This window comes from Phyllostomus discolor, chromosome 6 (genome assembly GCF_004126475.2).
Source record: "Phyllostomus discolor isolate MPI-MPIP mPhyDis1 chromosome 6, mPhyDis1.pri.v3, whole genome shotgun sequence".
NCBI classification, from domain to species: Eukaryota; Metazoa; Chordata; class Mammalia; order Chiroptera; family Phyllostomidae; genus Phyllostomus; species Phyllostomus discolor.
The window spans coordinates 166,616,436-166,642,567 of record NC_040908.2 but is presented as its reverse complement, the minus strand read 5'-3'; the positions used below and the strand labels follow the sequence as shown (position 1 = coordinate 166,642,567).

General features: G+C 58.9%; 1 protein-coding gene across 6 annotated transcripts in view; it reads left to right on the top strand.

Annotated features, from left to right (window-relative positions):
- Positions 1-22,279, top strand: part of SPTBN2 (spectrin beta, non-erythrocytic 2) — a 36,164-nt gene extending 13,885 nt beyond the window's left edge. For all 6 annotated transcript variants that reach the window (XM_036029748.1, XM_036029752.1, XM_036029749.1 and 3 more), the window contains 30 exons: positions 81-196; positions 1,903-2,015; positions 2,143-2,330; positions 3,512-3,629; positions 4,180-4,338; positions 4,639-4,941; positions 6,036-6,189; positions 6,427-7,297; positions 9,034-9,171; positions 9,401-10,157; positions 10,573-10,775; positions 11,414-11,504; positions 11,746-11,892; positions 13,133-13,396; positions 13,974-14,198; positions 14,496-14,585; positions 14,935-15,195; positions 15,274-15,404; positions 15,617-15,821; positions 16,336-16,710; positions 17,321-17,565; positions 17,679-17,817; positions 18,088-18,172; positions 18,615-18,811; positions 19,137-19,279; positions 19,371-19,446; positions 19,778-19,998; positions 20,315-20,488; positions 21,073-21,115; positions 21,403-22,279. In XM_036029748.1, coding sequence (XP_035885641.1) covers positions 81-196; positions 1,903-2,015; positions 2,143-2,330; positions 3,512-3,629; positions 4,180-4,338; positions 4,639-4,941; positions 6,036-6,189; positions 6,427-7,297; positions 9,034-9,171; positions 9,401-10,157; positions 10,573-10,775; positions 11,414-11,504; positions 11,746-11,892; positions 13,133-13,396; positions 13,974-14,198; positions 14,496-14,585; positions 14,935-15,195; positions 15,274-15,404; positions 15,617-15,821; positions 16,336-16,710; positions 17,321-17,565; positions 17,679-17,817; positions 18,088-18,172; positions 18,615-18,811; positions 19,137-19,279; positions 19,371-19,446; positions 19,778-19,998; positions 20,315-20,488; positions 21,073-21,115; positions 21,403-21,636 — 6,466 coding nt within the window. In that variant the 3' untranslated portion in view covers positions 21,637-22,279. The remainder of the gene's footprint in view (positions 1-80; positions 197-1,902; positions 2,016-2,142; positions 2,331-3,511; positions 3,630-4,179; positions 4,339-4,638; positions 4,942-6,035; positions 6,190-6,426; positions 7,298-9,033; positions 9,172-9,400; positions 10,158-10,572; positions 10,776-11,413; positions 11,505-11,745; positions 11,893-13,132; positions 13,397-13,973; positions 14,199-14,495; positions 14,586-14,934; positions 15,196-15,273; positions 15,405-15,616; positions 15,822-16,335; positions 16,711-17,320; positions 17,566-17,678; positions 17,818-18,087; positions 18,173-18,614; positions 18,812-19,136; positions 19,280-19,370; positions 19,447-19,777; positions 19,999-20,314; positions 20,489-21,072; positions 21,116-21,402) is intronic.
- Positions 22,280-26,132: the final 3,853 nt, after the last annotated feature.

The following is a 26,132-nucleotide window of genomic DNA, read 5'->3' as shown; positions in this document are numbered from 1 at the left end:
TAGGATAAAGAAAGGACTGGCTTTGCTTTTCCCGTTGGGGTCTCAGGTGGTTTTGATACCCCTCTCTTCCCCCGCCCCAGGCCAGACCTGCTGGATTTCGAGTCCCTGAGGAAGTGTAACGCGCACTACAATCTACAGAACGCTTTCAATCTGGCCGAGAAGGAGCTGGGCCTGACGAAGCTGCTGGATCCTGAAGGTGGGCGGGGCCGAGGCCAGGGGGCGGAGACCCAGGGGGGTCCTTTGGGGAGCGCTAAAAATGTTCTAGAACTAGATAGCGGTGACGGCTGCGCTCCGAGTGAGTAGAGTAAGGGCCACCACTGAAGAGTATGCTCTAAAAGGATGGATTTTTGGGTGTAAAAATTTTATCTTGATTTTAAAACATCAAAAGCTATAGGAAGAAGGGCAGCCCCGTGGCAGAAAGCCCCGGGAGGAGGTTCTGCCCCAGCCCCACCGCTGGGGGCAGTTCTGTGACTCAGAGCCGGCCCCCTGGCCTCTGTGTGGCTCAGGCTCCTCATCTTCAGAATGAGAAGAGTGGTCTCCATGGTTTCCATTGGTCTCCTTCCTACTCCCGAGTTAAGCTACCTGGCCTGGAGGGCTCACCAGGCACTGGGCTTATGATCGGCCGACCCTGCCTATGGGCCCCCGTGGTTCTGATCTTAACGCTGATGAACTGGTAACTTACTCCGTACCTGGCCCTGCACTTGGCATGCTTTAATTAATTTAATCCTCACAACACGCCCTTTGAAGTCAGAATCATTGTTATCCTCAGGTAATGGAGGAGAAGCTGGGGGCCTGTGAAGGTTAAATGACTTCCCCAAGATCAGACTTTGCTGGCGGAGCTAAGACCCAAATTCAGGCCGTGGGGCTCCAGACCCTGTCTGCTCAGCCACCTGCCTGGAGGGGAGAGGGCAGTCTGGGTGCAGCTGGGGATGGGAAGGAGGGCCGGGCTCCGTGGCGCCCCTGCCGGTCACTCCTGCTAAAGGTCCCCGGGCTGATTTGGATCTTGGCGATTTTCTGCCTGTTTTCCACCTGGCCTCATAGCCCCGTGTCCTGTGCCCTCTCAGTCCAGAATGACGAATGTCAGCTAACTAGTGATGGAGTGGGCCAGGTACAAGGTTCCTCCTAGGGCATTTGAGAAGCGCAGCTGGCATAAAGCACAGGTAGGTCAAGCTGAGCATCCTGCAGCTTCCTGAGTTGGCCGCAGTGGCCCCTGCCCGCCCGTGGATTTCACAGGTGGCTTCAGAAGGGCTTCCAGCCCCGTAGTCCCCCCTTTTGGAAGGATACGACGTGGCCTGACTAAGAGAACCCAGGGATTTCAAGTCGTAGTCAGCCTCGGTCCTTGTGGAGGGAGCCGATTCAGCCAGAAGGACATGCACCTCCGGGGGCCCACAGCTGAACTTGGGGGTCGAGGTCAGAAATATCCTGGACCGTGCCGCAAGGTGGCCATGAGAACTGGCCTCTGACCCTGCTGCCGGGCTCAGTGGGCCTTTCCCCTGAGCACTCCACTCCAAGGGGCTTTGTTCCCACCTTCTGTCTTCCCGCCCCTGAACCTCCTGACCTCTTACGCAGCTTTCCGGCCTGAGTGCACGACCCACCGCAGATGGATGCCGCGTCCCTCCCTGTCCTGCTTGCTCCAAACAGCTAGATTTGGGAAGACGGATACAAGCCTGTCTGGGCTTCTGGATTGGGAGCTGTGTTTGTTCCTGCGAGGGGGACGGAGTTAGCTTTTCATGCCCTTCTACTCCATCTGGTTTATCTGTCATTTTGCTTTGAAGGGAGCTGGAAAGACGTCCACCTGGAAGATGGAGGGGTGCGGGGTTGGGTGAGAGACTCAGGGCGCAGCTGTGCTTCTGGGAGGCGGGTTTCTAACCCCTGCCTGACCCCCGTGCGCTTCCTTCTCAGATGTGAATGTGGACCAACCAGATGAGAAATCAATCATTACCTATGTGGCTACGTACTATCACTATTTCTCCAAGATGAAGGCCCTGGCCGTGGAAGGCAAAAGGATTGGCAAGGTATGGTCCGCCCCTGGGCAGAGGAGGCCTGGCCTCAGGGTCTGACTTCCCTCAAGCGGGCGCAGGGTGGAGCTGCCGGCCTGGGCCAGGGAGCCCACGGGCAGCACCCCACGCCGCTGTCCTGCAGGTGCTGGACCACGCCATGGAGGCCGAGCGCCTGGTGGAGAAGTATGAGTCCCTGGCCTCGGAGCTGCTGCAGTGGATCGAGCAGACGATCGTGACCCTGAATGACCGGCAGCTGGCCAACTCCCTGAGTGGGGTCCAGAACCAGCTGCAGTCCTTCAATTCCTACCGCACCGTGGAGAAGCCGCCCAAGTAGGTGCCCCGGGCCTCTGGAGCTGTGCTCCCCCGAGAGGAAGCCCAAACCCGGGCGGCCTCTCAGGAGGGAGAGCTGGCAGTGTGCAATGTGACGGAGGCTCGTTTCCCTGGCTCAGAGCACCAGGAGCAGTTCCCAAATAACTTCTCAGAATGACTATCCATTTAGAAAAAAAATCACACCATGGAAATGGTTGCTACGGTGTGTAGTCATGCAGCCCACTCAGACACTGGTCAGGGTCCCGGCTTCCGGGCTATACAGGGAGGCCAGGCCCGACAGGCAGCGCAGGAGGTGTGGCTGGTCACCCACACGTTGCAGAGGTTCTCACCGTTCCCGTGCTTTGGCGATTAGCTGTTTTCAAGTGTAGAATCGCTGTTCAGCAATTCTGTGCAATATATGCTACAACGTCTGTTTTTCTGTTATTGAGCTCTTTTGGAGTTAGTATGTTTCCGCTCCAAAACCAATATCAATCCAGAAAACATCCATTTCTACCCATTGCAGGGAGTAACTTGGCCCAGAAAGTCCTCTCCTGGGCATTGAACAGAGAGGTTGCTGCAAGGACGCTCACCAGGGTGGCGTTCGTGCACACGACACAAGTCTCGGGCCAGCCGTCGGCAGTAACGTAGAACAAGTGTGTTTACTGACACGAAAAGACATTCGTGGCACATAAGTGAGGGAGCCGTCTGTAAAGCGGTTGTTTAGGGACCGCGGAGAGCAAAGGGTTGAGTGTTGGGGCTCCCGGTGCCTGAGTTCAAGTCCGGGCTCTTCCACGCGGCCATTGTGAGTTGTTTTCCTCTCTGCACCTCAGTTTTCTCATCTGGAAAAAGGGGATGACAGGAGGACGCAGCGAGCAGTGAGAACTGAGGAAGTTAAAAAGTCCTGAGAACACGGCCTGGCCCTCGGCGAGAGGGTCCTGGACCCGCGTCAGCCATGGCCATGACCTGAGCCCGTCTGTGTCAAACAAAAATGAAGCGCGTGCACACCAGAGGGTCACAAGGGCCATTTCTGTGTGGTTTTCACTGGTTTTTAAACCGTGTTCTCTTCGTTTGCTGGTATTTTCCGGCGTTCGTGTGTTGCTTCTATGAGAAGGAAGCCACACAGGACGGTTCATGTTGAAACGCAGAGTCCCTGTGCCCCCGGTGGCCTCTGACTCTGACCCTGACCTGGCCTCCTGCCCCAGGTTCACGGAGAAAGGCAACTTGGAGGTGCTGCTCTTCACCATCCAGAGCAAGCTGCGGGCCAACAACCAGAAGGTCTACACGCCCCGCGAGGGCCGGCTCATCTCCGACATCAACAAGGTCCGTGGCCTCCCCTCCATGTCTCTCGGGGGTCCCACCCTCGGCCCAGCCCCCACTGCCCCAGTGTGAACTCTGTGCTCAGGTGTCCGCACCCCCCCTTCCCCGGTGCAGGCGTGACTCACAGCTTTTCTCCTGCGTCCTGCACCCCCCCTCCTCCTCCCTGTCTCTTCAGGGGATTCACGTACTAAAATCACACCCCAACCCCTTGTCTCGTTCAGCCTGACGGTTAATAAAAGGAATAGGGTTCACCCGCAGTCCCCCCTCCACACCCAAATCCAGTGGTTTCCACTGTTTCCTGTTCTGCTTGTCCATGGGCAAGTGTGGTTTTCCCCTGGCTCCACAGGGCTCACATGCCCCCCCCACACACACACCCCCGCCCTGTTCCTCACTCATCCTGCCGTGCCTAGCTGAGCGCATTCCACAGACCCACTCGACCGACCACGCTTCCCTGGGACGCCCCATGTGCTCCCGCCCCCGTGACCCCTCCCCACCCGTGCTTCCTGAGCCCTGGCCCTTTAGCCCCGATCCTGTCCCCGCCCCCGCCCCACAGGCCTGGGAGCGGCTGGAGAAAGCCGAGCACGAACGGGAGCTGGCCCTGCGCACGGAGCTGATCCGCCAGGAGAAGCTGGAGCAGCTGGCCGCCCGCTTCGACCGCAAGGCCGCCATGCGGGAGACCTGGCTGAGCGAGAACCAGCGCCTCGTGTCCCAGGTAGGTAGGCTCTCGGCCTGTCCGGGCCGGTGGAGAGTGGTGGGTACGAATCCACCCCACTGCGATGTGGGGGGCTGATGAAATGAGAAATCCGTCACACCGCTAAAAAGATCACGAACCCCAGGAACCAGGGGCCTGAATAGCAGAAAGGGTTGGTGAGACGGGACAGGCTAGAGAGGAAACGGAAAGCGCAGGGTTGGCGTCTTGCAGCAAAAGTACTCTGGGGGGGCAGCGTGGCGAGCCTAGGGGGCGCTCCTGAGCTCCCAGCTTCCCCTCCCCGCCCCGCCCCCTTTTTCCCAGGACAACTTCGGGCTGGAGCTGGCGGCGGTGGAGGCAGCGGTGCGGAAGCACGAAGCCATTGAGACGGACATCGTGGCCTACAGCGGCCGGGTGCAGGCCGTGGACGCGGTGGCCGCCGAGCTGGCCGCCGAGCGCTACCACGACATCAAGCGCATCGCGGCACGGCAGCACAACGTGGCGCGGCTCTGGGACTTCCTGCGGCAGATGGTGGCTGCGCGGCGGGAGCGGCTGCTCGTCAACCTGGAGCTGCAGAAGGTGTTCCAGGACCTGCTCTACCTCATGGACTGGATGGAGGAGATGAAGGTACCAGCGGGAGGCGTGTGGTGGGGTTTGGGGGTCTGGGACTGTGGGGGCACGACTGGGGCGCAGTCATTGCACACTCGGCGGGTCTTTGGAGCAGGGCCCTGTCTCTGGCTCAGATGAGCAAAGCGAACCGGCCCCAGTCCTCCTCCTGGGTTCACGCTCCCGTGGGAGGTGACTGACGAGAAAAACGAGGACACTCCCACAGACAGAACAGCAGGTGGATGTGAACCTGTGAGGGCACCGGAGCGGGGCTGTGTCCTGGAGGGGTCTGCACGGCCTCGCTGAGGAAGTGCTGTTAAAGCTGAGCACAGAGTCACTCGAAGAGCCGGCCCCGGGAGAGCCGGGGAGAGGGCACTGCAGGCAGAAGGCACCGCTGTGCAAAGGCCTCAGGCCTGAGCAGCGTGCATATCAGCACGAGCAGGACCAGTGGGACCACAAGGACAGGGTGGGGGCAGGGCAGCGAGACGAGGGAGGCAGCGGACAGCTCATTTAGGGCCCTGCAGGCCTGGTCAAAGTGTGGGTTTTATTCAGAGTAACACGGAGTCTCAAAAACGATCAGAAGTTTTGAAAAGGGGACAGGCGCTTTGACTGCTATGTGAAGACGGGCTGTGGGCAGCCAGAGCGGGAGCTCAGAGACTGGGCAGAGGCCGTTGTGGTGACAGAGGTGACGGACGGGGATAAAGATGGGTCTAGAGAGGCACCGAAGGTCGCTGGGGTGCCGGGGCTGAGCTGTGACAGTAGGAGGCGATGATTCTGGGGCCGAGACAAGAAGTCAGAGTGGAGATTCCGGGAGCAGGATTTAGCGAGACGGTCATTTCACAGGAGGGGAGTTGAGTACAAAGAAGCCAGGGTGCCGGACAGAACTGGGGTGTCGCTGTGTGTGTGAGGGAGGACGGACAGGCAGGAGCAGGTGTGCTCACCTGGGTGTGACACCTGGAGCTGCCCAGAGAGGTCGGGAGGTGTGGTTGGCCCAGGAGAAGGAGAGGGCACAGGACACACACAGGTGGGCGGCAGGGCTGAAAGAGGCCTGGCAGGAGGGGCAGGAGGAGCCGGAGGCCCTCGGACCGGCAGCAGCGTGTGCATGTGCCTGGCAGGGCCGGCTGCAGTCCCAGGACCTGGGCAAGCACCTGGCTGGAGTGGAGGACCTGCTGCAGCTGCACGAGCTGGTGGAAGCCGACATCGCCGTGCAGGCTGAGAGGGTGCGGGCCGTCAGTGCCTCTGCCCTGCGCTTCTGTGACCCAGGGAAAGGTGAGAGCGGGAAGGAACTGGAAAAGGGAGGGGCTGGGAAGGAGAACGTGAAGAGCTGGAACGTTAAGAGCAAGACTGGGAAAGCCCAGGGACGGGAAGGGTGATGGGAGGGTGGTGGGTGAAGGACTAGGGAGGGAGCCCTAAGAGTGTAGGGGGCGGGATCGGTGCCCGGGAGGAATGTGGGAGCGGCAGGAGGGCTGAGGCACAGCTCTGGACCCTGCACCCTGACTTTTTCAGAATACAAACCATGCGACCCACAGCTGGTATCCGAGCGGGTGGCCACCCTGGAGCAGAGCTACGAGGCGCTGTGCGAGTTGGCAGCAGCCAGGCGCGCTCGGTTGGAGGAGTCCCGGCGCCTCTGGCGTTTCCTCTGGGAAGTGGGCGAGCTGGAGGCCTGGGTGCGGGAGCAGCAGCACTTGCTGGCCTCCGCAGAAACGGGCCGGGACCTGACCGGCGTCCTCCGCCTGCTCAACAAGCACACGGCCCTGCGAGACGAGATGAGCGGCCGGCTAGGGCCCCTGAAGCTCACGCTGGAGCAAGGCCAGCAGTTAGTGGCCGAGGGCCACCCTGGGGCAGGCCAGGCGACCGCCCGGGCAGCCGAGCTCCAGGCGCAGTGGGAGCGGCTGGAGGCTCTGGCGGAGGAGCGCGCCCAGAAGCTCGCCCAGGCCGCCAGCCTCTACCAGTTCCAGGCCGACGCAAACGACATGGAGGCCTGGCTGGTGGACGCGCTGCGCCTGGTGTCCAGCCCCGAGCTGGGGCACGATGAGTTCTCCACGCAGGCCCTGGCCCGACAGCACCGGGCCCTGGAGGAGGAGATCCGCGGCCACCGGCCAACCCTGGATGCCCTGCGGGAACAGGCTGCAGCCCTGCCTATGGCGCTGAGCCGCACGCCGGCGGTGCAGGGCCGGGTGCCCACCCTGGAGCGGCAATACGAGGAGCTGCGGGCCCGGGCGGGCGAGCGTGCGCGGGCCCTGGAGGCCGCCCTGGCGCGCTACACCATGCTCAGCGAGGCCGGGGCCTGCGGGCTGTGGGTGGAGGAGAAGGAACAGTGGCTCAACGGGCTCGCCCTGCCGGAGCGCCTGGAGGACCTGGAGGTGGTGCAGCAGAGGTAGGCCCCGCCCACCCCGCAGTGCCCTCTGGGATGGCCTCGTGGAGTTGGGGGCGGCTGGCGGGAGGGATGAGGGGTGGCAGGTCTTGAGGTGAGTGCCTGCTGTTGCTAAATCCCTGAGTCTTTTTTTTTTCTATTTTAATGAAAAATGCTAAACATACTCCAAAGTAAAAAATGTTATGCAGCAGGCTCCTACATACCGGCCATCTCGGTTCAGTAATTGTCAGTGTCTTCTTGCCCTATTTGATTGATTTTTTTAAAGATTTTATTTATTTATTTTCAGAGAGGGAAGGGAGGGAGATAGAGAGAGAGAGAGAGAGAAACTCTCTCTCAATGTGTGGTTGCTGGGGGTCATGGCCTGCAGCCCAGGCATGTCCCCTGACTGGGAATCGAACCTGCGACACTTTGGTTTGCAGCCCGCTCTCAATCCACTGAGCTACACCAGCCAGGTGATTGATTTTTTTTTTAAAGCAAATCTCCAATATTATCATTTCATCTCTATATTCTCCAGATGCTGTCCTTTAACAACTATGAGGACGTATTCTTAAATATAGTAAATTATTTTTTTAAGATTTTATTTATTTATTTTTAGAGAGGGAAGGGAGGGAGAGAGAGAGAGAGAGAGAGAGAGAGGGGGGGGGGGGAGAGAAACATCAATGTGCGCTTGCTGGAGGTTATGGCCTGCAACCCAGGAATGTACCCTGGCTGGGAATCGAACCTGGGACACTTTGGTTCCCAGCCCGCGCTCAATCCACTGAGCTACGCCAGCCAGGGCTTAAATATAGTAAATTATTTTTTAATTGTGCATGTGGACTTGAAATAGCTCAGGCTGTCACATTGTAAACCTTTAGACAGAGACAGCGATTGACCCCTCACAGAGTAGCTTTATTTACAGAATAACCTTAAACATCACCCAGAAAGGACATGTTTCTTATAGAACCACAATCCCATTATTGCATCGAGCAAAATTAGCAACTGCTGTCTGTCTCCTGCTGCACAGTCTGTAGTCAGATTTCCTGGTAGTTTTAAAAATAGCAAAAAAGACTTTTTTTTTTTTTAGTTTTCAATATATCCTATGACAGGGGTCGGCAACCTCCAACCCTTGGCCAAGCCAGCCTGCAGGCTGATTTTTGTCAATAAAACTTTATTGGAACAGAGCCACACTCGTTCACCTAGTATCGCCCCGTGGCTGCTTGTGCACCGAGATAGCAGAGCCGAACACTTGTGACAAAGACGCTGTGGCCCACGGAGCCCGAAATACTCACTATGCGGCCCTTTGCAGAAAACGTTTGCAGGCTCTGGTCTGCGAGAATGTAAAATAGCCCTGGGAGAAGTCATGCTTCCCATCTTTATCACTTAAATATTTTTGGTTATCAGTTCACTTTTAACACGTATTAGTAGGTAGGCAGCCAAGGGGTGAGGCCCGGAGGAATAAGGGAGGTTCTGATAAAGGGTGGGGTGCTGCGCCAGGACTAGTTCACTTTGCAGCTGTTGCTGACCTTTAACTTTCACGTCTTTTGGAGCAGCTCTAGAGAGGATAGTATTTCTGCTTGTTTGGAGTGAGTTAGGGGCTTCCCCTTGACCCACGGGTACTATGAGCCTTGTCGGTAAGAGGCGCAGAGGCTGCTATAGATCAGCTTCACGTTGATGGAGAGGAGGTGTCAGGAGCACCCAGGAAGGTCGGCCGGTGCATCACCACCTCCCACCGGTCACACCCAGCTCTGCTGCCCCCTCAGGTTCGAGACCCTGGAGCCCGAAATGAATGCCCTCGCAGCACGAATTACTGCCGTGAATGACATTGCGGAGCAGCTGCTGAAGGCCAACCCCCCGGGCAAGGACAGCATCGTCAGCACCCAGAAGCAGCTCAACCACAGGTGACTGGGGAGGGCTGGAGGTGGGAGTATGAGGCGGGGAGGTGGTCTGGAAGATGCTGGGGGTCAAGGTCATGTGAAGAGGCCGGGGCCTGGACAGGGAGACAAGAGGATGGAGCAGGTGGCAGAGTACACCAAGCGGGGGAGAGGCAGGGCAGGAGCTTCCAGAGGTAACTGGACCGGGCGGGGTTGCTGAGCCACTGCAGACCTCAGACCCGCCCTCTGCCTCCAGGTGGCAGCAGTTCCGGTCCCTGGCGGACGGCAAGAAGGCAGCCCTGACGTCAGCCCTGAGCATCCAGAACTACCACCTGGAGTGCACGGAGACCCAGGCCTGGATGAGGGAGAAGACCAAGGTCATCGAGTCCACCCAGGGCCTGGGCAATGACCTGGCTGGGGTGCTGGCGCTGCAGCGCAAGCTGGCCGGCACCGAGCGGGACCTGGAGGCCATCGCCGCCCGGGTGGGTGAACTGACTCAAGAGGCCAATGCCCTGGCCGCTGGCCACCCCGCCCAAGCCCCTGCCATCAACGCCCGGCTTGGAGAGGTGCAGGCTGGCTGGGAGGACCTCAGGGCCACCATGCGGCGCCGAGAGGAGTCGCTGGGTGAGGCGCGGCGGCTGCAGGACTTCCTGCGCAGCTTGGACGACTTCCAGGCGTGGCTGGGTCGCACGCAGACCGCTGTGGCCTCTGAAGAAGGGCCGGCCACCCTGCCCGAGGCAGAGGCCCTCCTGGCCCAGCACGCCGCCCTGCGGGGAGAGGTGGAGCGGGCCCAGAGCGAGTACGGCCGGCTGCGGACCCTGGGTGAGGAGGTGACCCGGGACCAGGCCGATCCCCAGTGCCTCTTCCTCAGGCAGCGCCTCGAAGCCCTGGGAACCGGCTGGGAGGAGCTGGGCCGCATGTGGGAGAGCCGGCAGGGCCGCCTGGCCCAGGCCCACGGCTTCCAGGGGTTCCTGCGGGACGCTCGCCAGGCTGAGGGCGTGCTCAGCAGCCAGGTGAGAGCACGGGGTGGGGGTGGGGGAGAGGGGGGATGTGCCGGAGAGTGGTGGGTGGGACGGAAATGGCCATGGGTGGGGTAAGCAGGATGAACGAGAAGAATCTGTGGGAGAAAAAAAAATGGGAGAAAGAAAAAGATGTGAATGTGACTTACTAAAACCGACATAAACTGGCTTGTCACGTAATTCCTAAAGAAACTGAATCGATAGGTAGGAATACGACAGAATGGGGTTCGGACTGTCCACGGGTCTCCAGCCGGGCTCCTTGGTAACTTTCTGAGACTCGGCACACTCGGGCTATCTCCACCATCTCCAGGGCTGGACGGTCCACCCCGCCCCTCCCTGGTCGGCCTCCACGGTCCAGGAGCTGAGTTCTGTTTTGAAGAGTGAGCTCGCTACCTCCCCTCCCCCACAGGAATACGTTTTGTCTCACACGGAGATGCCGGGGACGCTCCAGGCTGCCGATGCCACCATCAAGAAACTGGAGGACTTCATGAGCACCATGGACGCCAACGGGGAGCGGATCCGCGGGCTCCTGGAGGCCGGGCGCCAGCTGGTGTCCAAAGGCAATGTCCACGCCGAGAAGATCCGTGAGAAGGCAGACTCCATTGAAAGGAGGTACGATGAGGGCGGCGGGCCAGGGATGGGCCCGAGAGGAAGCGACAGTGGGGTGGCCTCAAAGGGGGGGAACTCGGCGGTCAGGCTGGCCGGTGGGCCGGGGGCTGGCCCAAGCAGAGGAGGAAGAGCCCTGGCTGGCATAGCTCAGTGGATTGAGTGCAGGTTGCGAACCAGGCATCGCAGGTTCGATTCCCAGTCAGGGCACATGCCTGGGTTGCAGGCCACGGCCCCCAGCAACCGCACATTGATATTTCTCTCTGTCTCTCTCTCTCTCTCTCGCTCTCGCTCTTTCTCCTTTCCCTCTCTAAAAATAAATAAATAAAATCTTTTAAAAAAGTATAAAACAGAAAAAAAAGCAGTAAAAGGGAACTAAAAGACATTAAAAAAAAGGCAGAGGAGGAAGAGCCCAGGGACCAGGGAGGGCCTCAGCCGTGGGCGGGGGAGTTCTGCTCCCTCACACGGGGTCCAGGGGAGGTCCACCAGGGAGGCTCCACGCTCAACCTAGGATCCCTGGGTGGTTGTGTCGAGCACCTAAAAGGCACTGTCCCCATCAGAGGACTGGAGGCGTCCAGGTCAGTTAGAGGGACGCAGCCCTGTTACGGCAAGTTCAAGGGTTTCACACGGGGCTGTTGTTACAGACACAGGAAGAACCAGGAAGCAGTGCAGCAGCTCCTGGGCCGTCTCCGGGAGAACCGGGAGCAGCAGCATTTCCTACAGGATTGTCATGAGGTGAGGCGCGGTCCCCCCTCTCGCCCTCCGACAGCCCCTTGCCATCCCTTTCCCACAGCGCCCTGGCCCTCGGAGCCTAGGATGAGTCCGCCACAGTGTCCCCCGCGCACACGACCCCTTCACGGCCTCTTCCCACACCCCCCACTGCTCCCAGCCCACCTGCCCCCCCTTGATGCCTCCCTCTTGCCTCCGTCGGCAATGCACTTGACCTTTCCCCATCCCCGCTCTCCACTCGGTCCAGCTGAAACTCTGGATCGATGAGAAGATGCTAACGGCCCAGGACGTGTCCTATGACGAGGCTCGCAACCTGCACACCAAGTGGCAGAAGCACCAGGCGTTCATGGCCGAGCTGGCCGCCAACAAGGACTGGCTGGACAAGGTGGACAAGGTACGTGGAGGTGACAGGAGCCGCAAGGAGGGAACCCGCGGGGCCCCCTCTGGGCCGGGTCCCAGCTGCAGTGCAGGGGAGGGCCCAAGCCCCGGGACATGGCTCCTCCAGGGTCGGAGGTCATAGGACCTCCCGTGCCAAACCTCCAAGGTGGAGGATTGTGGCCTGAGGAGCAAATGTTCTAGGTCTGCGGGACAGTGACTGCAGAAGTGTAAGAAAATAGGAATTAGTCAGGAGCCGGACTACGGCTTTGGGTCGACACAAGAGCTGTTCCTGGGTCCAGAGCAGGACGGCCCTCTCCCAGGGCTGCACGAAGGTGGGAAAGCCAGGCCGGGCCTCGGAAAGCCCTGGTCACCACATGACGGCTGTGCTCAAATGCGTGGGTCATGCTGCAGGCTTGTGAAGCTGCCCGAGCCGTGCTAGATGCAGACCACGGACCGTCTTCAGCTGGGACATGGCTCCTCCACGGTGTGTCTTGGTTTGTGTGTCCTTAGAAGCAGCCCCTGAAACAGGCCACTCCAACGGGAGGTGACCCCGGGAAACAGCGGTAGGGCAGGGGGGAGCCGAGACGGCGCAGGGAAGGTAGTCAGTAGAGGGCCCACGGCCCTCCCGGGTGCCCCAGTGGACAACTGGAGCTCCGTCCCGGTGGGGCACCCTGGGAGACAAGCGTGCGCCCGAGCCATCACACCGAAGCACAAAAATGCTGTTCGTCCACCAGCTCCCCGTCTGGTCCGTCACCGGCTCTGGGGGCAGTAATTCTGGCACTCCCAGCCTGCCTTGCATGCAGGCCAAGGGACTGTGCTCCCCGCACTGCCCCAGAAACAACAGTTCTTCAGCGGAAAGGCTGGGAGCAAGGAGGCAGGAGAGACTCACTTGCCGTAGATGGGGGTTGTGGGGAGGAGCCGAGAAACAAGAAATGATGGCAAATAATACTAGACCACGTGCGACACCACACCAGAAACCACAAGCACTAGGGAACTCAAAATAGAGAAGGTCGCAGGGGCTTCGTGGGTAAAGGGAATTCCGAGCTGCCCCTCGAAGGGGGATCATCGGGGTTTGAGCAGCACCAAGGCAGGGAAGTGCCGAGGGGGTTGAGACCTCGGAGGACAGCGTGCGAAGAACAACACACCAGACCTTGGAATGACTGCCCACACTCGGGCCTCTCGCGCCCTCTAGGCCCCCCCAACTGCAGAGGTCAGTGGCGTCTAATCCTGACATGTCTCTTCGTCCCACCCCCCAGGAAGGGCGGGAGCTGAGCCTGGCGAAGCCGGAGCTGAAAGCCCTGGTGTCGGAGAAGCTACGGGACCTGCACGGGCGCTGGGACGAGCTGGAGACCACCACCCAGGCCAAGGCCCGCAGCCTCTTCGATGCCAACCGGGCCGAGCTGTTTGCCCAGAGCTGCTCCGCCCTGGAGAGCTGGCTGGTGAGCCTGCAGGCCCAGCTGCACTCCGACGACTACGGCAAGGACCTCACCAGCGTCAACATTCTGCTCAAGAAGCAGCAGGTGCGCGGGGCCTCCGGTGCGGCGAGTGGGGAACAGGAGACAGGAGGAAGGAGCCTGTAGGTCTCGAGAGTTGGGGAGGTCACTCTCAGACCACCCCACAGCTGGATTTCAGGCCTGGTTGGAGAGCCACTGGGTCTCCTGGCGGTCATGGGCAGTTTTGCTATAGGAGCAAGAGGAAAATCACCCTGGAACCTTTAGCAGAAGCCCTTTCCTCTCTTGTGCTGTCCCTCCATTGCCCTCTACTGACAAGGCCTAGCATGCACCACCTGGCACAACAGAATTGTGGAGGGCCTCCGGCTCTGATGCCAGTTCTGACGTCTCAGAACAGGGAAAGAGGGGTTTGCAACTGAGGTGGGTTTGGGACTGAGAGGCAGTAAACTGCTAACTGGCACAGTTACCCGTGCCCCCTTCCCCGGACTCGCATGTAGACTAAAGTTTGAGAGCCACTGAGCAGACCATGAGGAGACACTCTCCCGGGGTGAGCCCCAGTGAGAAGTCGAGACTGGCTCCGTGTCGACGAGGGTCCCCTCCGAGCCTGTGTGGGTACTGACACCTCCCCCCTCCTCCCGGCTGGCAGATGCTGGAGCGGGAGATGGCCGTGCGGGAGAAGGAGGTGGAGGCGATCCAGGCCCAGGCGCAAGCCCTGGCCCAGGAGGACCAGGGCGCGGGGGAGGTGGAGCGGACCTCCAGGGCCGTGGAGGAGAAGTTCAGGGCCCTGTACCAGCCCATGAGGGAGCGCTGCCGGCGCCTGCAGGCCTCCCGCGAGCAGCACCAGTTCCACCGGGACGTGGAGGACGAGATCGTGAGCCACGGGGTCGGGGTGGGGTGGCAGGGCCATCCCCGTGGCAACCTGCTCCCTGCCTCGTGCTGGGGAGATGCCAGCAGCGTGCTCACTTCCCCTTGACACTGAAAGTCAACCCTCCGGGGACACTCTGGGCAGATGCCCTCTAGGTCCCTTTACCCTGGACGCAGAGGCGACCCTGCCCCGCACACACACGGGGAGCCCTGGCACCCCTCCCCGCAGCGCTGCCCACTCTCCAGCCCCCAGCTGTCACTGTGTCCTCTGCACCTCCCCTCACCCTCCGCCCCTCTCGTTCAGTTGTGGGTGACAGAGCGCCTGCCCATGGCAAGCTCCAGGGAACACGGCAAGGACCTGCCCAGCGTCCAGCTCCTCATGAAGAAAAACCAGGTGAGACAGAGGCCAAAGGCAAAGGCCCCAAGGGCCTGCTCAGACGTGGAAGTTCGTTTTTCCTGAAGACCTGGGGTTTCTTCCCCTTCCCCCCCAGCCCCGCTCGGGGCTGCGTGTACAACCCCAGCCCTCAGTGGGGCCTCTCCTCACACAGGAGGGCGGGTCCCCCCGGTAGAATATCATGGGGATTGAAGGAACTTGACCATCACATCCTTGGCCGGAAGGGAGGGGAAGCGCGAGGATTCGGGAAGGAAGAGAAGCAAGGGCGGGAAGGGGCTTGATGTTGAGTAGGTGTAAGGGGGACCCTGAGCAAGGCTCTCAGCGTCTCCACTTCTGCCGCTGGGGACAGACCCTACAGAAGGAGATACAGGGCCACGAGCCACGGATCGCGGACCTGAAGGAGCGGCAGCGTGCCCTGGGTGCGGCCGCGGCAGGCCCCGAGCTGGCTGAGCTACAGGAGATGTGGAAACGCCTGGGCCATGAGCTGGAGCTTCGAGGGCAGAGGCTGGAGGAGACCCTGCGGGCCCAGCAGTTCTACCGCGACGCCGCCGAGGCGGAGGCCTGGATGGGCGAGCAGGAGTTGCACATGATGGGCCAGGAGAAAGCCAAGGTGAGAGCCCAGGCTGCGTACCTGCTTCTTTCCTCCCTGTGACCCCCAGCCCCTGATGCCCACCGTCCCATCCACCAGGATGAGCTGAGCGCCCAGGCCGAGGTGAAGAAGCATCAGGTGTTGGAGCAAGCCCTGGCCGACTACGCCCAGACCATCCACCAGCTGGCAGCCAGCAGCCAAGACATGATTGACCACGACCACCCGGAGAGGTGAGCACAGTGGCGGCGAGGGGGCCCTGCCCCTTGGGGAGGGGCTCGTGGAGCCTTCGCACGACGCGTGCACAGAACCACCCAGCAAGGTGGGAAAGCAGGGACTCGGCAAGCAGTTAGGTGGCTCAGAGCGACAGGACTCTAGGGGACAGGCCGGGCATCAGAGCTGTGTATCCTGAGTCCCCCGCTGCGCTGCTGCCCTCCGCCCACAGCACGCGGATATCCATCCGCCAAGCCCAGGTGGACAAGCTGTACGCCAGCCTGAAGGAGCTGGCCGGGGAGCGGCGGGAGCGCCTGCAGGAGCACCTGAGGCTGTGCCAGCTGCGCCGGGAGCTGGACGACCTGGAGCAGTGGATCCAGGAGCGCGAGGTGGTGGCGGCCTCCCACGAGCTGGGCCAGGACTACGAGCACGTGACGGTGAGTGTGGGGAGGACACCGGCCGCAGGTCAGCCCCTGGGAGAGGAGAGCACCCGCTGGGAGACTGTGGCCTTGTCCCGCACAGAGCACCCAGGGGCTGGGTGTAGACCAGGCTGAGTTGGCGCCGTCCTCCCAGCTCTCCCACTTAAGTGGAAGAATTGTGCAGAAAGGAGGACTGTACACGGCACTGTGTGTAGACTCAGGCAAAAAGGAAATGACCAGTCACAGTTTTCCAACAGAACTGGGCAGCACAGGGTACCCCAGTTTGTAGGCTAAGGGTTCCACGTGCCCCTGCTTCCTCAGCTGGGGACTGGGGTGTTTGTCGAATCCACGGTCGTGGGGAACTGGTTGCATCTGGTCATGACCTCAGCCCAGCTGGAGAAACCTATTTTGGCCCCAGTGGCCCAGGGAGAGAAGTAGGTTCTCAGTTTGGGGCCAGAGGACTCCCCCCACCCCGATGGATCGGCAGGGACCCTGTCGGAGTGGTCTGTGCGCCTGTTTCCCCCTCCGCCAGATGCTCCGGGACAAGTTCCGAGAGTTCTCCCGGGACACGAGCACCATCGGCCAGGAGCGCGTGGACAGCGCCAACGCGCTGGCCAACGGGCTCATCGCTGGGGGCCATGCCGCCCGGGCCACCGTGGCTGAGTGGAAGGACAGCCTCAACGAGGCCTGGGCTGACCTGCTCGAGCTGCTGGACACCCGGGGCCAGGTGCTGGCCGCTGCACACGAGCTGCAGCGCTTCCTGCACGGGGCCCGCCAGGCGCTGGCGCGGGTGCAGCAGAAGCAGCAGCAGCTCCCGGATGGGACCGGCCGGGACCTCAACTCAGCCGAGGCCCTGCAGCGCCGGCACTGCGCCTTCGAGCACGACATCCAGGCCCTGAACACCCAGGTCTGACTCGAGCGCACGCGAGGCCGGGGCTGGCTTGGGAGGGGCTTCGTGGGACATGGGCGGGGGGGTGGGCATCCTCTGGAAGGCCACTTAGGCATGAGGTAGGATTGCTCCAGACAAACATCTCTGGCCGGGGACCTCTCGCCACCGTATCCACACCTTTGTGACCAGCCTCCTCGAGGGCCTGTGGCATTGTCACCTGGTCCTTGCAAGGGCAAGAGCATTTTTCATGTCGTTACTAAAAGCAGTCCCGCCCAGGTCAAGCCTAGATCCTTCCAGCAACCATTTAAACTCCGGCAGACCCCACCCAAGCCCCTTTTTCAGGCTGCAAATCTCATTCTCGCGATATCCGAGGTCCCTCACATCCCAGACAGGCTTCTAAAAGCCCAACTGGCTGGCAGCCCTTTTAAAGGGCTGCCCCCAGATAGGACCCAACAGGGCAGAGTGCGACAAGGCTAACCCTGTCGCCTTTCCCAGTCCTCGCCCTCTGCTCCTCCTCTGCTCGTGTGGCTGGTGAAACGGGAGGGCAGAGCCCGGGACAGGGGTGAGGGGGAGACTGAGGGTCCTCGGAGTCTCCAGCTCCGCCTGACTCTGACCCGGGGCCCCGCAGGTCCAGCAGGTCCAGGACGATGGCCTCCGGCTCCAGAAGGCCTACGCTGGGGACAAGGCCGAGGAGATCGGCCGCCACATGCAGGCCGTGGCTGAGGCCTGGTCCCAGCTGCAGGGGAGCTCTGCCGCCCGCCGCCAGCTGCTGCTGGACACCACGGACAAGTTCCGCTTCTTCGTGGCCGTCCGGGAGCTGATGCTGTGGATGGACGGGGTGAACCTGCAGATGGACGCCCAGGAGCGGCCCCGGTGAGGCCCGCAGCGCCCGCGGCCTCCGGGGGGGGGGGGGGCGGGGGGGGGGTGAGCGGGTAGCGGGGACGGGGCTGTGGCAGCAGCGTGTGATGTGGCCTCTGTGTCCCCAGGGACGTGTCCTCCGCGGACCTGGTCATCAAGAACCACCAGGGCATCAAAGCGGAGATAGAGGCCAGGGCTGACCGCTTCTCCTCCTGCATCGACATGGGGCAGGGGCTGCTCGCCCGGAACCACTACGCAGCGGAGGAGGTGGGCGTGGCCTGCGCACGGCTGGGCCGTCCCGGCGGCCTGAGCGCTGCTGAGTCTTCTCCCGAGGCTTCCTGGTTCCTCTCGTGCTTTCCTTATAGAAACCTTCCGCTCTCCCCCCCCCCCCCCCAGTGCTGTTCAGGGACTCCCCACCCCGTCTCCCCCCCAGGACTGTCTGCCTCTCGAGATCAGAAACCACTGGCTCCCCTGTGTGAGTCCTCCCGGGACCTGGAGGAGCCCCGCTGGGTGCTAACTCGCGTCTCTGCCCCCCAGATCTCGGAGAAGCTGTCTCAGCTGCAGGCACGGCGCCAGGAGACAGCGGACAAGTGGCAGGAGAAGATGGACTGGCTCCAGCTCGGTGAGCCACTCTGGGGACCAGGAGGGGCTGGGCGTCTCGTCCCCCGTGGTTTCTAGAGTGAGACCCAGGCATGGGATTCAGGGCGCCCACCCTTGGCACTGCCCGGCTCTGCCCTCCGCGTCTGCCTCGGGGCGGTAGCTTTCTCTGTGTTTGAGTTGTTTTTTTTTTAAGATTTTATTTATTTATTTTTAGAGAGGGGAGGGAGGGAGAAAGAGAGAGAGAGAAACATCAATGTGCAGCTGCTGGGGGCCATGGGCTGCAACCCAGGCATGTGCCCTGACTGGGAATCGAACCTACGACACTTTGGTTCGCAGCCTGCGCTCAGTCCACTGAGCTACGCCAGCCAGGGCTTGTGTCCGTGTTCTTGAAGTGCTGTGGCTACAGCGCTCCTCCTGTGCCCGCTCTGACCCGCCATCTTCCCCCGGTCCCCCCGCCCCTGCAGTCTTGGAGGTGCTCGTGTTTGGGAGAGACGCGGGTATGGCCGAGGCCTGGCTGTGCAGCCAGGAGCCGCTGGTGCGAAGCGCCGAGCTGGGCTGCACGGTGGACGAAGTCGAGAGCCTCATCAAGCGGCACGAGGCCTTCCAGAAGTCAGCAGTGGCCTGGGAGGAGCGTTTCAGCGCGCTGGAGAAGCTCACCGCGGTGAGGGCCACGCCCCCCCCCATGCCCCCGCCCCCGTCCCGCTGCCCCACGCCCGCCCGTACTCTCTCCCGCTGGCAGACGACAGGTCCTCTCTCCCCGCTGCACCAGCCTCTCCCAGAGGTGAGCCGAGAGTGCCAGGCGGTCACCTCGGCTCTGGGAGTCGTCAGTCCCCCCCTGGGCGACGCTAAGCGAGACCACCTCCCCAGTTGCTTCTAATGTCTGCCTTCTTTTGAAATATTTCCCAGTGTGTCATCAAACCAGAGCTGAGACTCCAGGTCCTCTTAAATGAGACCTTCCCTGCCCTGACCTCAGACTTTTTTGGCAGCTGGAGGAGCAGGAGAAGGAGCGGAAAAGAAAGAGGGAGGAGGAGGAACGGAGGAGACAGCCCCCCGCTCCAGAGCCCGCAGCCAGGCTGCCCGAAGAGGCCCTGCTGGACGGCCGGACAGGCCCCGACGCCTCTCGGGACAGGTGACTGCTGGGACGCTTGGGGAGGTGGGTGAGGCCGAACCTCAGCAACCCAAGGGCTTACATCGTTCTGCGTCACCTTCTGCCATCCCAGAACCCACCCCCAGCCACCAGCATCCACACAGCCGGCCAGCATTAACGGAGTCTGCACGGACGGAGAGTCCCCACTGGTGAGCCCCGCCGCCCCGTGTGCCCCGCCAGGATCGCAGCCCCCGCACGTCATCTTATAGCTCTTGTTCTTGTGGCCCCTATTGGAACAGCCGAGACTTGGGGCCACAGCTTCCCAGAAGGGCCTGTGGGTTCCTCCCGGAGGTGTGGGTGTTGATACCTGCAGGACAGAGAGGGGTGTGAGCCGGGTGATGGGGACACTGGGGACAGGAGAGGGCAGAGGCCCAGAGGAAACTTGGGGGTGGGAGACCCGGCTCCTGGACCTCAGGCTGCACGGCATCCGAGCTAGGTGTCCGCCCCCTCACCCTCGGACACACACCATTTTCCCCACAGGGGTCCGGCACAGGGGACGAGGCCAACGGGCCGCAGGAAGACAGGCAGACCCGGACACAGGGCTCCGCCCCTCCCGTCATGTCCCAGAGCAGGTCGTCCGAGTCAGCCCGGGTGGCCACCCTGCCCCCTCGAGGCCCGGAGCTCTCCGCCCAGGAACAGATGGAGGGGATGCTGTGCCGGAAGCAGGAGATGGAGGCCGTTGGCAAGAAGGCAGCCAACAGGTACCGGGGCTGGCCACTCAGCGCCCACCCTCTCCAGTCACTGGCTTTTGAAAAAGCTGGCCTGGAGCCTCTTCTTAGGGGGAGGGGCAGGGGGACCGCAGGAGGAGTGTCCTCTAGGAAGGGGTAGCGGGGTAGGGCCCAGGAGCAGAGCGGGGCCTCAGGGGAAGGCCAGGGGGGTGTAGACACGACGGGCCCGAGGACGGCAGAGGCACTGGAAGTCCTAGCACACGCACGCTCTTCCCAGGGTGGCCAGCCCCACAAAACCTGGTCAGCTGGCCTGCCTGGTCCCTCCTCACCTGCGCCACGTCCCTCCCAGGTCCTGGCAGAACGTGTACTGTGTCCTGCGGCGCGGGAGCCTTGGCTTTTACAAGGATGCGAAGGCAGCCAGCGCGGGAGTGCCGTACCACGGGGAAGTGCCTGTCAGCCTGGCCAGGGCCCAGGGCAGTGTCGCCTTTGATTATCGGAAGCGCAAACACGTCTTCAAGCTGGGGTAGGGACAGAGCTGTGCCCTCAGGAATGCAGGGGGTGAGGGGGCGGGGGGTGTCAGAGCAGTACAGGGTGAAGGGTTGCCATGGGCTGGGGCCAGAAGAAATAGTTACAGAGCCAGGGACATCTGGGGACACAGATATGGGGGACACAGATCCAGTTGTATTCCACACTGAGGGGTACCGGAGACTCAGGCCTGATGGCTGATGGTGTCAAGCTGGAAAATTATCCTGGATAGGGTATCTGAGGGCAGGGTGCTGACTTTCCCTGCCTCTGGGGACTCCAGGAGCCTGCCCCTGCCGGCCAGCAAGCAGCCAGAGCTGGAGGCACGCCCTGGGATGGCAGTGCACCCTGGGATGGCAGTGCGCCCGCCCTGGTCCTTGGTAGCCAATCAGGAAGGGTCTGCCTTCGCCGTTCGGGGAACCTGAAGAATGTGCAGGAGGAAGTCTCTGATCTGGCTCTGAAGGCCCAGCCGGCGTGGCCTCCAGCCTGGCCCCAGGGTGGCAGCCGAGCCCTCCCCAGCTCTGTCCGACCCGGCCAGTCCAAATTCTCAGCTCTGCCCTGAGGTTTCTGTCTCTCTCCCAACAGCTTACAGGATGGAAAAGAATATTTATTCCAAGCCAAGGATGAGGTGAGCTGTCCCTCTCTCCTCCCACACCCCTTTGGCTCCATTGCCATTCTTAGTACCCTCCTCTTGTTCCTCTTTTTCCTTAAGTGTCCCATTCTTTAAAATCAGACAGCCCCCCACCCTGCCAACCGGATGTTTGTGAAGGCCACACCGAAACACGTTCCTATCTTATGGGGTCTTTTTCTCCAATGAGATGAAATAGTCCGATAATTTTTCTGCCTCCTACTCTTACGCCTCCCCACAGTCCCCAGGCCGGCTGCTGACCGCTTGTCTTCCCACGCCCCCTGCAGGCAGAGATGAGCTCGTGGCTGCGGGTGGTGAATGCAGCCATCGCCGCTGCGTCCTCCGCCTCCGGAGAACCCGAAGAGCCAGCAGTGCCCAGTGCCACCCGGGGCATGACGCGGGCCATGACCATGCCCCCAGTATCGCCAGTCGGGGCCGAGGGGCCCGTGGTACTTCGCGGCAAGGATGGCAGAGAACGAGAGCGAGAAAAACGCTTCAGCTTCTTCAAGAAGAATAAGTAGCTGGGGGGGCAAGACTCCTAGGCCAGCTCCCTCCCTCTGTTCAGGAAACTGCCAGGGACTGTCAACAGGGACCACCCTCTTGTCAGGACAACTGCCTGCTGCTAGGGTCTGTTGCTGAGGTCAGCCCACCACCGGGGACTGTCTGTCTCTGGGGACAAGCCAGTGTTCCCGAGGGCAGCCCTTCTCTTCTGCTATTTAATTCCAGACTGGTGGTGGGACCCAGGCAACCCCCAACTCCCCTCGTCCCCCGTTGCCCTCCTTCCCCAGCCTCCTGCCTCTCTCCCCACCACAGTGCGGACGGCGCTGCATCCTCAGTATAGGCCACACGGGGAATGGCCGCCCCCCCCCCCCCCACCTCAGGGTCGTTCTCCCACCACAGCTAGGGCACGCCGTCTGGTGCCTTGCCCCTGGGGACCAGCCAGGAACCTCTATGAGCTGAAGCAGGACCCGGGGGCAAGAGGGCCGGACGATGGAGTCAGAGACACCGAAGCTCCCCCCCGCCCCTCCTTCCTCAGCCTCTGACTCGAGCGGCCGCTCCATCTCCGGCGACTCTCAATGGCTTCCAGGTGTGAGTTGTTCAGGGGCAACCACAGCCTTGATTGAGTCTGGCCAAGGAGGTGATTAAACAGCTCGGCTTCTCTTACCGCCTCTGGGTGTCTTTGCTTCCCTGACCACAGGCCTCTCTGTTGTGCCCACGTTCTCCCCTTTGGCTCTGGTCTCCGGTGGGGTCAGGTTTCCGCTCTGTCCCCAGTCTCCAAGCCCTTGGGGAACCACATTATTTTGATAATGGCCTCTGGTTTGCTGGGTTGACCAATGTCAAGCCCCCCTTTTTTTTTTTAAAGATTTTATTTATTTATTTTTAGAGATGGAAGGGAGGGAGAAAGAGAGAGAAACATCAATGTGCGGTTGCTGGTAGTCATGGCCTGCAACCCAGGCATGTACCCTGACTGGGAATTGAACCTGCGACACTTTGGTTCACAGCCCGTGCTCAATCCGCTGAGCTATGCCAGCCAGCAAGCCCCTTTTTTGACCAGAGTTCACTGTGGGTCAGGATGATGTTAACGAACAGATTAACGTTAAAAAGCAGTGAACAGCTACTTCCCTGGTGCACAACTTTCTTTGCTCACGAGTCTCTCAACTGTTTTCAAAAACTAAAGACAAAGAAAAAAAGGAAAGACTGAGGAGCATGGCCACCACCTAGGCTCGGCCACTGCTCGGCCCGACAGCGGAGAGCAGAGCACGCACGAGGTGCGCTCCCCAGTGGAGAGGGTCAAGGGCGTTCACCCCGGGACCAGATAGGCGGCAGGTTCCAAGTCCACTGACCAATAGAATGATGACCCTGGGAAGCCACGAGGTACAGCGCAAGTGTGTAAACACACAGATACACACAGGAGAATGTGCTAGATCTAACGAAGTATAAAAAAGGAATCTCCCTTGTCCCTGGCTTGGCAATTAGAGGTTTGAGGACAATGGTGGCCTTGGTGGTCTTCTACAGGAAAAACTTCGCTCTTTCATTGTTTCCCATTCTCACACAAACAACTGTTTCTTTTCGGGGCTCAGAGATGATCTTTCCAGGAAAGCAGTCCCATCTTTAGTGTTACTGGCCAAGGAAGGGCCTTGGCTGAGCCTGACCATTATCAGCCATGACGATGGCGGGGTCAGGCGTGTGCAGGCCCAGGACTCACACAACACATCCCTGGCATGGTCTCCAACCGCGAGATCTGGTAGACCAGATAGCCCACAGAGCAATTATCCCTTTCTCTTAAGAAAAACAGGGATATGTCCACAAGAAACATGTAGATAAATGTAGCTAGAATGATCTGTCATGGGAATGAATGGAAGAATCCATTGACACCACAACCTCTCTTCAGGTACAAATATAAAATGTTCACTATTTGAAGGAAAAGTCATACACTGCAGAGTGTTCAGGGAATCGGGGTATTTGCACTCCAGGATGGCAGGCACGGGGGTCGGGGGACAGAATAATTGGAAATTTTAGGCGGAAATGTACACGGGGGCGAGACATGAATGGAGAAATGATCACTTTAACGTGTAAACTAGGACAGCCAGGTGAAGGTCCTGCGGAAGGCAGCCAGTCACTGAGAGAAGGAATGGAAATGGTGTTTGAGCATCACATGCTTACACATGGCGGCTGAAGCTCCCACAGGGCATGCGCCTTAAGGACAGGGCACCGAGGATGATGAGCACAAGGTCAGGAAGAACGTCTGGGGAGACGCCCTCACACACAAGTGGAACAAAAGTTCCAAGGAAGATGACAGAATGGTAGGGAGCAGTGAGGGACATGAGGCAGGTTAGAGCCACAATAATGCAGGCACCACATATCAATGGGGACATGTGGACAGATGTATCCATTCTTTAGAGAAAAATATGTCTGCATTCTTAACACCACCTCCAAGGGTGAAGGCTGGGTTTGCGCTGTCCGATACAGTGGCCTCGGGCCACGTGTGGCAGCTGAGCTCCAGAAATGCGGCGGGTCTGGCCTGAGACGTGCCGTGAGTGCAGCATTGCTCCCGGGATTTCAAAGACCAAAGAGGAAAAACAGAATTTAAGATATTTCATTGAGAATTTTTATATTGATTATATGGTGAAATGATCTTTTAGCTATACTAGGTTTCAAAAGTATGAAAGTTCATACTATTTAAACGTGTTTACTAGGAAATTTTAAATTACATCTGTGGCTCACATATTTCTACTTGGAACAGCTCTGGTAAAAATGGACTACAGACCTAAATGTGAAAGGTAAAAACATTAATGTCAAAAAAAGAAAATGTAAGAGAATATATATGTGACTCAGGGGGTAGGAAAGAAAAACTTACACAAAACTTCGGAAGCATAAACTTTAAAAATTGGTTAATTTGATTACATAAAAAATTGAGGACTTCTGGTCAATGAAGGATACCAAGGTAACAATTTGGTGGAATGAAAGAATATACTCAAAACCTATAAGATACTAATATGTAGAATATGTGAGAAAATCCTGCAAGTTGACAAGAAAAGGGGCAAAAGATATGAATAGGAAATTCACAGAAAAGCAAACGCAAAAAAAAGCTTACCAAGTAATCAGAAATGCTAATTACAGCAACCGTGTATGTGTGGCTTTATTATCAGACAGGCAGAAACTAGGAAACCAGGCAATGTCAAACAGCGCAGACGTGGTGACACAGGACCCCTCGTGCGCTATAGGTGGGAGGGCAGACTGTACAGTTTCTTCGGACAAAAACCTAGCAGTTTCACCATGGGTTCGCTGTCCCCCAAATTCTGGCATGGGTCCATGAAGGCATTCATAATTAACATAAGGATGTTAACTCCAGCCTTGTTGGGAATGGCAGGGGGTTGGAGGCAACCTGATATCCCGCACCCAGAGACGGACAGGTAAGATACAGGGATGGCACACTGCAGATGATTTACTCAGTGGTGAGATATGACACAGCGACAGAGCACTTAGTGAAAAAGGAAACAGTGAAAAAAAATTGCGTTGAGTACTACAACACGATTTACATAAATATTTACATACATTACCATAATTTATCTAAATGCACAATCAGTGGGCCTTGTTTAGATCTATATTAGAAGAAACCAATTGTATAAAGACATGTGCAACAGTCTGGGGGAAATTTGAAATAAATATTAATATTAACAAAGAATATTATTCATCATATTAGTAATAAATTATTAAACACCAATCATGGAAATGGTGTTTGAGCATCATGTACATACATACTACTAATAGTAGAAGTAATAAAATATTTTTATAATAAAAAAACATAACACTGGATGTTCTCATTAGAGGCAGATCCTGAAGTCCTAATAAGAGAAATGACATTATGTCTGTGGTTTGCTTTTAAAAACTCCAGCCCGTCCTCTCCAAAAAAGTAGAGGGGATAGATCAAGTATGGGCAAAATGTTGATAATTGTCAATTTGGGTAAAAGGTCCATAGGAGTTCATCATAATATTCTCTGCGCCTTTTTGAAAATTTTCACATAAAACAGTTTTTAAATGGAAAAAGTGAATGTATCCTGGCTGGCATAGCTCAGTGGATTGAGCGCAGACTACGAACCAAAGTGTCAAATGTTCAATTCCCAGTCAGGGCACATGCCTGGGTTGCAGGCCATGGCCCCCAGCAACTGCACATTGATGTTTCTCTCTCTCTCTCTTTCTCTCTCCCTTCCCTCTCCGAAAATAAATAAATAAAATCTTAAAAAAATAAACTGTGTTTAAAAAAAAGAAAAGAGCCCTGGCTGGCGTAGCTCAGTGGATTGAGCGCGGGCTGCGAACCAGTCATCGCGGGTTCAATTCCCAGTCAGGGCACATGCCTGGGTTGCAGGCCATGGCCCCCAGCAACCACGCATTGATGTCTCTCTCTGTCTCCCTCTTCCAACTCTAAAAATAAAGTAAATAAAATCTTTAAAAAAAAAAGAAAAGAAAAAGTGAATGTACTAAAAAGACATGCCTTGCAAGAATGCAAACAAAATAA